This window comes from Lampetra fluviatilis, chromosome 66 (assembly GCF_964198595.1).
Source record: "Lampetra fluviatilis chromosome 66, kcLamFluv1.1, whole genome shotgun sequence".
NCBI classification, from domain to species: Eukaryota; Metazoa; Chordata; class Hyperoartia; order Petromyzontiformes; family Petromyzontidae; genus Lampetra; species Lampetra fluviatilis.
The window spans coordinates 4,513,420-4,525,126 of record NC_136340.1 but is presented as its reverse complement, the minus strand read 5'-3'; the positions used below and the strand labels follow the sequence as shown (position 1 = coordinate 4,525,126).

At 51.8% G+C, this 11,707-nt stretch overlaps 1 protein-coding gene across 1 annotated transcript in view; it reads left to right on the top strand.

Annotated features, from left to right (window-relative positions):
- The first annotated feature begins 9,222 nt into the window (after positions 1–9,222).
- Positions 9,223–11,707, top strand: part of LOC144952179 (ubiquitin-like-conjugating enzyme ATG3) — a 23,101-nt gene continuing 20,616 nt past the window's right edge. The window contains exons 1-2 of the mRNA XM_078882581.1: positions 9,223–9,284; positions 10,893–10,974. Of these exons, the coding sequence (XP_078738707.1) occupies positions 10,903–10,974 (72 nt within the window). The 5' untranslated portion in view covers positions 9,223–9,284; positions 10,893–10,902. The remainder of the gene's footprint in view (positions 9,285–10,892; positions 10,975–11,707) is intronic.

The window sequence follows — 11,707 nt, the reverse complement described above, 5'->3', positions numbered from 1 at the left end:
CCCCACCACCCCCCACCACCACCCCCCCCCCACCACCCCCCCCCCACCACCCCCCCCCACCACCCCCCCCCCCACCACCCCCCCCCCACCACCCCCCCACAGACGGCTCTCCTCGCGCGTTGCCAAGGCCACTGCGAGTCGGCGTCCGGAGCCGAGCCGAGGGTCTCCTTCGAGGCGGCGTCGCCCTCCGGGGGCTCCGGCGGCAGCGGTAGCGGCGGAAGCAGCGGGGGCTCGTCCGGGAGACCCAACTTTGTGCTGTCGGGCCGCAGCTGCCGCGCCCGTCACTCGCAGCTGAAGGCCGTGCGGTTGCGGTGTGAGCGCGGCGTGCGCGTCACCGCCACCTTCCACTACATCCTCGCCTGCGCCTGCGAGCCATGCCGATGAGGCCGGGTCGACGGGTCGGGTTGGGGGGGCGTTTGTTGGGGGGGTGGGTGAGGGAGGGTGGGGAGTAGCGGAGGGGGGGGCGGCTGTCGGGAGGTGCTGCCTCGGTTTTGTGGAGCTTCCCGTAGAGAGGGGCAGACTTGCTAGACAGAGAAGGGGCAGACTTACGGGAGAGAGCGACAGACTTGCTAGACAGAGAAGGGGCAGACTTGCTAGATAGAGAAGGACAGACTTACGGGAGAGAGGGGACAGACTTTCGGCAGCCAATAATGAGCCATTAGGATATCCATTTTGAATGTGTAATGAGCTGACAGGAAGTTGGGTTTGAATGTGTAATGAGTTGACAGGGAGTTGGGTTTGAATGTGTAATGAGTTGACAGGGAGTTGGGTTTGAATGTGTAATGAGTTGACAGGAAGTTGGGTTTGAATGTGTAATGAGTTGACAGGAAGTCGGGTTTGAATGTGTAATGAGCTGACAGGGAGTTGGGTTTGAATGTGTAATGAGCTGACAGGGAGTTGGGTTTGAATGTGTAATGAGCTGACAGGAAGTCGGGTTTGAATGTGTAATGAGCTGAAAGGGAGTTGGGTTTGAATGTGTAATGAGCTGAAAGGGAGTTGGGTTTGAATGTGTAATGAGCTGACAGGAAGTCGGGTTTGAATGTGTAATGAGTTGACAGGGAGTTGGGTTTGAATGTGTAATGAGTTGACAGGGAGTTGGGTTTGAATGTGTAATGAGCTGACAGGAAGTTGGGTTTGAATGTGTAATGAGTTGACAGGGAGTTGGGTTTGAATGTGTAATGAGCTGAAAGGGAGTTGGGTTTGAATGTGTAATGAGCTGACAGGGAGTTGGGTTTGAATGTGTAATGAGTTGACAGGGAGTTGGGTTTGAATGTGTAATGAGTTGACAGGAAGTTGGGTTTGAATGTGTAATGAGTTGACAGGAAGTCGGGTTTGAATGTGTAATGAGCTGACAGGGAGTTGGGTTTGAATGTGTAATGAGCTGACAGGGAGTTGGGTTTGAATGTGTAATGAGTTGACAGGGAGTTGGGTTTGAATGTGTAATGAGCTGACAGGAAGTCGGGTTTGAATGTGTAATGAGCTGAAAGGGAGTTGGGTTTGAATGTGTAATGAGCTGACAGGGAGTTGGGTTTGAATGTGTAATGAGCTGACAGGGAGTTGGGTTTGAATGTGTAATGAGCTGACAGGGAGTTGGGTTTGAATGTGTAATGAGCTGACAGGGAGTTGGGTTTGAATGTGTAATGAGCTGAAAGGGAGTTGGGTTTGAATGTGTAATGAGCTGACAGGGAGTTGGGTTTGAATGTGTAATGAGCTGACAGGGAGTTGGGTTTGAATGTGTAATGAGCTGACAGGGAGTTGGGTTTGAATGTGTAATGAGCTGACAGGAAGTCGGGTTTGAATGTGTAATGAGCTGAAAGGGAGTCGGGTTTGAATGTGTAATGAGTTGACAGGGAGTTGGGTTTGAATGTGTAATGAGCTGACAGGAAGTCGGGTTTGAATGTGTAATGAGCTGAAAGGGAGTTGGGTTTGAATGTGTAATGAGCTGACAGGGAGTTGGGTTTGAATGTGTAATGAGCTGACAGGGAGTTGGGTTTGAATGTGTAATGAGCTGACAGGGAGTTGGGTTTGAATGTGTAATGAGCTGACAGGGAGTTGGGTTTGAATGTGTAATGAGCTGACAGGGAGTTGGGTTTGAATGTGTAATGAGCTGACAGGAAGTTGGGTTTGAATGTGTAATGAGCTGACAGGAAGTTGGGTTTGAATGTGTAATGAGCTGACAGGAAGTTGGGTTTGAATGTGTAATGAGCTGACAGGAAGTTGGGTTTGAATGTGTAATGAGCTGACAGGAAGTTGGGTTTGAATGTGTAATGAGCTGACAGGGAGTTGGGTTTGAATGTGTAATGAGCTGACAGGAAGTCGGGTTTGAATGTGTAATGAGCTGACAGGAAGTTGGGTTTGAATGTGTAATGAGTTGACAGGAAGTCGAGTTTGAATGTGTAATGAGCTGACAGGAAGTCGAGTTTGAATGTGTAATGAGCTGACAGGGAGTTGGGTTTGAATGTGTAATGAGTTGACAGGAAGTCGAGTTTGAATGTGTAATGAGCTGACAGGGAGTTGGGTTTGAATGTGTAATGAGTTGACAGGAAGTCGGGTTTGAATGTGTAATGAGCTGACAGGGAGTTGGGTTTAAATGTGTAATGAGTTGACAGGAAGTTGGGTTTGAATGTGTAATGAGCTGACAGGGAGTTGGGTTTGAATGTGTAATGAGCTGACAGGGAGTTGGGTTTGAATGTGTAATGAGCTGACAGGAAGTTGGGTTTGAATGTGTAATGAGCTGACAGGGAGTTGGGTTTGAATGTGTAATGAGCTGACAGGAAGTCGGGTTTGAATGTGTAATGAGCTGAAAGGGAGTTGGGTTTGAATGTGTAATGAGCTGAAAGGGAGTTGGGTTTGAATGTGTAATGAGCTGACAGGAAGTCGGGTTTGAATGTGTAATGAGCTGACAGGGAGTTGGGTTTGAATGTGTAATGAGCTGACAGGAAGTCGGGTTTGAATGTGTAATGAGCTGAAAGGGAGTCGGGTTTGAATGTGTAATGAGCTGACAGGAAGTCGGGTTTGAATGTGTAATGAGCTGACAGGAAGTCGGGTTTGAATGTGTAATGAGCTGAAAGGGAGTTGGGTTTGAATGTGTAATGAGCTGACAGGGAGTTGGGTTTGAATGTGTAATGAGCTGACAGGGAGTTGGGTTTGAATGTGTAATGAGCTGACAGGGAGTTGGGTTTGAATGTGTAATGAGCTGACAGGGAGTTGGGTTTGAATGTGTAATGAGCTGAAAGGGAGTTGGGTTTGAATGTGTAATGAGCTGACAGGGAGTTGGGTTTGAATGTGTAATGAGCTGACAGGGAGTTGGGTTTGAATGTGTAATGAGCTGACAGGGAGTTGGGTTTGAATGTGTAATGAGCTGACAGGAAGTCGGGTTTGAATGTGTAATGAGCTGAAAGGGAGTCGGGTTTGAATGTGTAATGAGTTGACAGGGAGTTGGGTTTGAATGTGTAATGAGCTGACAGGAAGTCGGGTTTGAATGTGTAATGAGCTGAAAGGGAGTTGGGTTTGAATGTGTAATGAGCTGACAGGGAGTTGGGTTTGAATGTGTAATGAGCTGACAGGGAGTTGGGTTTGAATGTGTAATGAGCTGACAGGGAGTTGGGTTTGAATGTGTAATGAGCTGACAGGGAGTTGGGTTTGAATGTGTAATGAGCTGACAGGGAGTTGGGTTTGAATGTGTAATGAGCTGACAGGAAGTTGGGTTTGAATGTGTAATGAGCTGACAGGAAGTTGGGTTTGAATGTGTAATGAGCTGACAGGAAGTTGGGTTTGAATGTGTAATGAGCTGACAGGAAGTTGGGTTTGAATGTGTAATGAGCTGACAGGAAGTTGGGTTTGAATGTGTAATGAGCTGACAGGGAGTTGGGTTTGAATGTGTAATGAGCTGACAGGAAGTCGGGTTTGAATGTGTAATGAGCTGACAGGAAGTTGGGTTTGAATGTGTAATGAGTTGACAGGAAGTCGAGTTTGAATGTGTAATGAGCTGACAGGGAGTTGGGTTTGAATGTGTAATGAGTTGACAGGAAGTCGGGTTTGAATGTGTAATGAGCTGACAGGGAGTTGGGTTTAAATGTGTAATGAGTTGACAGGAAGTTGGGTTTGAATGTGTAATGAGCTGACAGGGAGTTGGGTTTGAATGTGTAATGAGCTGACAGGGAGTTGGGTTTGAATGTGTAATGAGCTGACAGGAAGTTGGGTTTGAATGTGTAATGAGTTGACAGGGAGTTGGGTTTGAATGTGTAATGAGCTGACAGGAAGTCGGGTTTGAATGTGTAATGAGCTGACAGGAAGTTGGGTTTGAATGTGTAATGAGCTGACAGGAAGTCGGGTTTGAATGTGTAATGAGCTGACAGGGAGTTGGGTTTGAATGTGTAATGAGCTGACAGGGAGTTGGGTTTGAATGTGTAATGAGCTGACAGGGAGTCTATTTCTTCACGTAAAGTAACATTTATTACATATATTTTTTTAACCTCCCTGTTATATTGTTATCTGTGATCGTCGGCCACAATGAACTGTGTATCACATTTCAACCGGAGTGACCTTTGACCCTTCATCTTTTTTTACCAACGCAAAAAAAAATCACGATGTGCAAAAACGTAAAACGTGTACACGCGTGCGTGTGTGTGTTGAACTTCTTTCGCGCCGTACGTAGCCAACCGTGCTGTGTGTCGAACTTCTTTCACGCCATACGTAGCCAACCGCGCGCGAATCGGAGGGGGGGGGGATAATAAACTAAACACAACAACAACAAGCGGTTCTAAAGAAGTTAGCTTGTCAATCTACATGATGATGAGTCTGTGGGTCTCTGTGTGATGAGTCTGTGGGTCTCTGTGTGATGAGTCTGTGGGTCTCTGTGTGATGAGTCTGTGGGTGTCTAGGTGAGTGATGAGTCTATGGGTGTCTAGGTGAGTGAGTCTGTGGGTATCTGTGTGATGAGTCTGTGGGTGTCTAGGTGAGTGAGTCTGTGGGTCCCTGTGTGATGAGTCTGTGGGTGTCTAGGTGAGTGAGTCTGTGGGTCTCTGTGTGATGAGTCTGTGGGTGTCTAGGTGAGTGAGTCTGTGGGTCCCTGTGTGATGAGTCTGTGGGTGTCTAGGTGAGTGAGTCTGTGGGTCTCTGTGTGATGAGTCTATGGGTGTCTAGGTGAGTGAGTCTGTGGGTCTCTGTGTGATGAGTCTATGGGTGTCTAGGTGAGTGAGTCTGTGGGTCTCTGTGTGATGAGTCTATGGGTGTCTAGGGGAGTGAGTCTGTGGGTCTCTGTGTGATGAGTCTATGGGTCTCTGTGTGGTGAGTCTGTGGGTCTCTGTGTGATGAGTCTATGGGTCTCTGTGTGACGAGTCTGTGGGTCTCTGTGTGGTGAGTCTATGGGTCTCTGTGTGGTGAGTCTGTGGGTATCTGTGTGATGAGTCTATGGGTCTCTGTGTGGTGAGTCTATGGGTCTCTGTGTGGTGAGTCTATGGGTCTCTGTGTGGTGAGTCTATGGGTCTCTGTGTGGTGAGTCTGTGGGTCTCTGTGTGGTGAGTCTATGGGTCTCTGTGTGGTGAGTCTATGGGTCTCTGTGTGGTGAGTCTATGGGTTTCTGTGTGGTGAGTCTGTGGGTCTCTGTGTGGTGAGTCTGTGGGTCTCTGTGTGGCGAGTCTGTGGGTCTCTGTGTGGTGAGTCTGTGGGTCTCTGTGTGGCGAGTCTGTGGGTCTCTGTGTGGCGAGTCTGTGGGTCTCTGTGTGGTGAGTCTGTGGGTCTCTGTGTGGCGAGTCTGTGGGTCTCTGTGTGATGAGTCTGTGGGTCTCTGTGTGGTGAGTCTGTGGGTCTCTGTGTGGTGAGTCTATGGGTCTCTGTGTGGTGAGTCTGTGGGTCTCTGTGTGGTGAGTCTGTGGGTCTCTGTGTGGTGAGTCTGTGGGTCTCTGTGTGGTGAGTCTATGGGTCTCTGTGTGGTGAGTCTGTGGGTCTCTGTGTGGCGAGTCTGTGGGTCTCTGTGTGGTGAGTCTGTGGGTCTCTGTGTGGTGAGTCTGTGGGTCTCTGTGTGGTGAGTCTATGGGTCTCTGTGTGGCGAGTCTGTGGGTCTCTGTGTGGTGAGTCTATGGGTATCTGTGTGATGAGTCTATGGGTCTCTGTGTGGTGAGTCTGTGGGTCTCTGTGTGATGAGTCTATGGGTCTCTGTGTGGTGAGTCTGTGGGTATCTGTGTGATGAGTCTATGGGTCTCTGTGTGGTGAGTCTGTGGGTATCTGTGTGATGAGTCTATGGGTCTCTGTGTGGTGAGTCTATGGGTCTCTGTGTGGTGAGTCTATGGGTATCTGTGTGATGAGTCTGTGGGTCTCTGTGTGGTGAGTCTGTGGGTATCTGTGTGATGAGTCTATGGGTCTCTGTGTGGTGAGTCTGTGGGTATCTGTGTGATGAGTCTGTGGGTCTCTGTGTGGTGAGTCTGTGGGTATCTGTGTGATGAGTCTATGGGTCTCTGTGTGGTGAGTCTGTGGGTATCTGTGTGATGAGTCTATGGGTCTCTGTGTGGTGAGTCTGTGGGTCTCTGTGTGGTGAGTCTATGGGTCTCTGTGTGGTGAGTCTGTGGGTATCTGTGTGATGAGTCTATGGGTCTCTGTGTGGTGAGTCTGTGGGTATCTGTGTGATGAGTCTATGGGTCTCTGTGTGGCGAGTCTGTGGGTCTCTGTGTGGTGAGTCTATGGGTCTCTGTGTGGTGAGTCTGTGGGTCTCTGTGTGATGAGTCTATGGGTCTCTGTGTGGCGAGTCTGTGGGTCTCTGTGTGGTGAGTCTATGGGTCTGTGTGGTGAGTCTGTGGGTCTCTGTGTGATGAGTCTATGGGTCTCTGTGTGGCGAGTCTGTGGGTCTCTGTGTGGTGAGTCGATGGGTCTCTGTGTGGTGAGTCTGTGGGTCTCTGTGTGATGAGTCTATGGGTCTCTGTGTGGCAAGTCTGTGGGTCTCTGTGTGGTGAGTCTATGGGTCTCTGTGTGGTGAGTCTGTGGGTATCTGTGTGATGAGTCTGTGGGTCTCTGTGTGATGAGTCTGTGGGTCTCTGTGTGGTGAGTCTGTGGGTTTCTGTGTGATGAGTCTATGGGTCTCTGTGTGGTGAGTCTGTGGGTCTCTGTGTGGTGAATCTGTGGGTCTCTGTGTGGTGAGTCTGTGGGTCTCTGTGTGATGAGTCTATGGGTCTCTGTGTGGTGAGTCTGTGGGTCTCTGTGTGATGAGTCTATGGGTCTCTGTGTGGCGAGTCTGTGGGTCTCTGTGTGATGAGTCTATGGGTCTCTGTGTGGTGAGTCTATGGGTCTCTGTGTGGTGAGTCTGAGGGTCTCTGTGTGGTGAGTCTGTGGGTCTCTGTGTGGTGAGTCTGAGTGTCTGTGTGATGAGTCTGTGGGTCTCTGTGTGATGAGTCTGTGGGTCTCTGTGTGGTGAGTCTGTGGGTCTCTGTGTGGTGAGTCTGAGTCTCTGTGTGATGAGTCTGAGTCTCTGTGTGATGAGTCTGTGGGTCTCTGTGTGGTGAGTCTGTGGGTCTCTGTGTGGTGAGTCTGTGTGGGTCTCTGTGTGGTGAGTCTGTGGGTCTCTGTGTGATGAGTCTGTGGGTCTCTGTGTGATGAGTCTCTGGGTCTCTATGTGATGAGTATGTGGGTCTCTGTGTGGTGAGTCTGTGGGTCTCTGTGTGGTGAGTCTGTGTGGGTCTCTGTGTGGTGAGTCTGTGGGTCTCTGTGTGGTGAGTCTGTGGGTCTCTGTGTGATGAGTCTGTGGGTCTCTGTGTGATGAGTCTCTGGGTCTCTATGTGATGAGTATGTGGGTCTCTGTGTGGTGAGTCTGTGGGTCTCTGTGTGATGAGTCTATGGGTCTCTGTGTGGTGAGTCTGTGGGTCTCTGTGTGATGAGTCTATGGGTCTCTGTGTGGTGAGTCTATGGGTCTCTGTGTGGTGAGTCTGAGGGTCTCTGTGTGGTGAGTCTGTGGGTCTCTGTGTGGTGAGTCTGTGGGTCTCTGTGTGGTGAGTCTGTGGGTCTCTGTGTGGTGAGTCTCTGGGTCTCTGTGTGGTGAGTCTGTGGGTCTGTGTGATGAGTCTGTGGGTCTCTGTGTGATGCGTCTGTGGGTGTCTGTGTGATGAGTCTGTGGGTCTCTGTGTGGTGAGTCTGTGGGTCTCTGTGTAATGAGTCTGTGGTTCTCTGTGTGGTGAGTCTGTGGGTCTCTGTGTGATGAGTCTGTGGGTCTCTGTGTGATGAGTCTGAAAGCCAACCACTACCACCGCCACCACCACCACCCACACCACCGCCACCACCATCTTCAGCACCACCAGCGCCACCACCTCCACCACCTCCACCACCCACACCACCACCAGCGCCACCACCACCACTGTCACCACCACCACCACCCTTGCCACCGCTACCACCGCCACCACCATCTTCACCACCACCACCAACCACACCACCGCCACCCACACCACCGCCACCTACCCCACCACCGCATACACCACCACCACCACCCACACCACCACCACCGCCACCACCACCACCACCCACACCACCACCGCCACCACCACCACCACCCACACAACGCGAAGAACCAGTGGCATCTACATCTGCACAACGCGAAGAACCAGTGGCATCTACATCTGTAGAACGTAAATATGACGTCACGTGATGCCGGTGATCCGTGACGTCATCCCCAAACATCTCTCTCTTCCCCTCTCCGCTGCTTCCTCTTTGCGTGACGTCATCGCTGAGGCACGTGACTTTCTCAAATCCACTTCCACGTGACCCCCCCCTCCTCCCACCAAGCGGCCCGGTTGGGGGGGGGGACAAGGAAGCTGATTGGTTGGTGAGGAAGGGGGGGGGGTAGAGGAGGGAGCTGATTGGTCGGCGGGGAAAGTGGGGGGGGGTAGAGGAGGGAGCTGATTGGTCGGCGAGGAAGGTGGGTGGGGGTAGTTGGGGGGATTAGAGCTGATTGGTTAGTGGGGACGATGCGGGGGCGGTGGGGTGTGGAGGAGGGAGTTGATTGGTTGGTGGGAAAGATAGGGGAGGGGTAATAAGGGGGAGTGTCTTTAAAACCGTAGAGCGCATAAACATCACTTGCCTCGCGCTGATTGGCCGGTATAACAGGGGGTGGGGCGTGGAGGCACGAATTTATAATTCCCAACGCGGATAAGCGCGCGTCTCCCCCTCTCGCCCACACTACGACGTCCTTCCGCGCATGCGCAGTGTGTGAAGCGGGGGAGGGGGGGGGGGTGCGTTGTGGCTTCCTGTCGGCCATGTTGGGTGGGGGTGGCGGTGTTTTGTAGCAGAGCGAGCGAGGCAGAGTGGTGCGTGCCGCAACTCACCTCCACCACCTCCACTCCGCGTCTCGGTTTACGTCGCGTGCACTCCACTCTGCGCCTCGGTTTACGTCGCGGCTACTCCACTTTGAGTCTCGGTTCACGCCGTGTCCACTTCACTCCGCGTCTCGGTTTACGTCGCGTCCACTCCACTCTGCGCCTCGGTTTACGTCGCGGCTACTCCACTTTGAGTCTCGGTTCACGCCGCGTCCACTTCACTCCGCGTCTCGGTTTACGTCGCGGCTACTCCACTCTGCGCCTCGGTTTACGTCGCGGCTACTCCACTTTGAGTCTCGGTTCACGCCGCGTCCACTTCACTCCGCGTCTCGGTTTACGTCGCGGCTACTCCACTTTGAGTCTCGGTTCACGCCGCGTCCACTCCACTCTGCGCCTCGGTTTACGTCGCGGCTACTCCACTTTGACTCTCGGTTTACGCCGCGTACACTCCACTCCGCGCCTCGGTTTACGACGCGTACACTCCACTTTGAGTCTCGATTCACGTCGCGGTCACTCCAATTTGCGTTTCGATTCACGCCGCGTCCACGTGACTTTGAGTCTCGATTCACGCCGCGTCCACTCGACTTTGAGTCTCGGTTTACGTCGCCTCCACTCGACTACGCGTCTCGGTTCACGTCGCCTCCACTCCACTTTGAGTCTCGATTCACGTCGCGTCCACGTGACATTGAGTCTCGATTCACGTCGCCTCCACTCCACTCTGCGTCTCGGTTCACGTCGCCTCCACTCCACTTTGAGTCTCGATTCACGTCGCGTCCACGTGACATTGAGTCTCGATTCACGTCGCCTCCACTCCACTCTGCGTCTCGGTTTACGTCGCCTCCACTCCACTTTGAGTCTCGATTCACGTCGCGTCCACGTGACATTGAGTCTCGATTCACGTCGCCTCCACTCCACTCTGCGTCTCGGTTTACGTCGCCTCCACTCCACTTTGAGTCTCGATTCACGTCGCGTCCACGTGACATTGAGTCTCGATTCACGTCGCCTCCACTCCACTCTGCGTCTCGGTTTACGTCGCCTCCACTCCACTTTGAGTCTCGATTCACGTCGCGTCCACGTGACATTGAGTCTCGATTCACGTCGCGTCCACTCCACTCTGCGTCTCGGTTTACGTCGCCTCCACTCGACTTTGAGTCTCGATTCACGTCGCGTCCACGTGACATTGAGTCTCGATTCACGTCGCCTCCACTCCACTCTGCGTCTCGGTTTACGCCGCCTCCACTCGACTTTGAGTCGTATTAGTTACTCCCTGGCCGCCGTTGATTGTATTGATTGGTTTATTTATTGATTGGATTATTTATTCTTTTATTTATTGGTTTATTGATTGGTTTATTGATTGGTTTATTGATTGATTGGATTTTTTATTCTTTTATTTATTGGTTTATTGATTGGTTTATTGATTGGTTTATTGATTGATTGGTTTATTTATTGGTTTATTTATTGATTGGTTTATTGATTGGTTTATTGATTGGTTTATTGATTCGTTTATTTATTGATTGGATTATTTATTATTTTATTGATTGGTTTATTGATTGGTTTATGAATTGATTGTTTTTTGTCATCGCTTTATTGATTTGCAAGGAGCCCAGCCATGCAGAGCGTCATCAACTCGGTCCGCGGGACGGCGCTCGGAGTTGCTGAATATCTCACCCCGGTGCTGAAGGTACTCGCCGTGAGTGTGTGAGGTACTCACCGTGAGGTACTCACCGTGAGGTACTCACCGTGAGCGTGAGGTACTCGCCGTGAGGTACTCACCGTGAGGTACTCACCGTGAGCGTGAGGTACTCGCCGTGAGGTACTCACCGTGAGGTACTCACCGTGAGGTACTCGCCGTGAGCGTGAGGTACTCGCCGTGAGGTACTCGCCGTGAGGTACTCACCGTGAGGTACTCACCGTGAGGTACTCGCCGTGAGCGTGAGGTACTCGCCGTGAGGTACTCACCGTGAGGTACTCGCCGTGAGCGTGAGGTACTCGCCGTGAGCGTGAGGTACTCACCGTGAGGTACTCGCCGTGAGCGTGAGGTACTCACCGTGAGGTACTCACCGTGAGCGTGAGGTACTCGCCGTGAGGTACTCGCCGTGAGGTACTCGCCGTGAGCGTGAGGTACTCACCGTGAGGTACTCACCGTGAGTGTGAGGTACTCACCGTGAGGTACTCGCCGTGAGCGTGAGGTACTCGCCGTGAGCGTGAGGTACTCACCGTGAGGTACTCACCGTGAGTGTGAGGTACTCACCATGAGGTACTCGCCGTGAGCGTGAGGTACTCGCCGTGAGCGTGAGGTACTCGCCGTGAGTGTGAGGTACTCACCGTGAGAGCGTGAGGTACTCACCGTGAGAGTGTGAGGTACTCACCGTGAGAGTGTGAGGTACTCACCGTGAGAGTGTGAGGTACTCGCC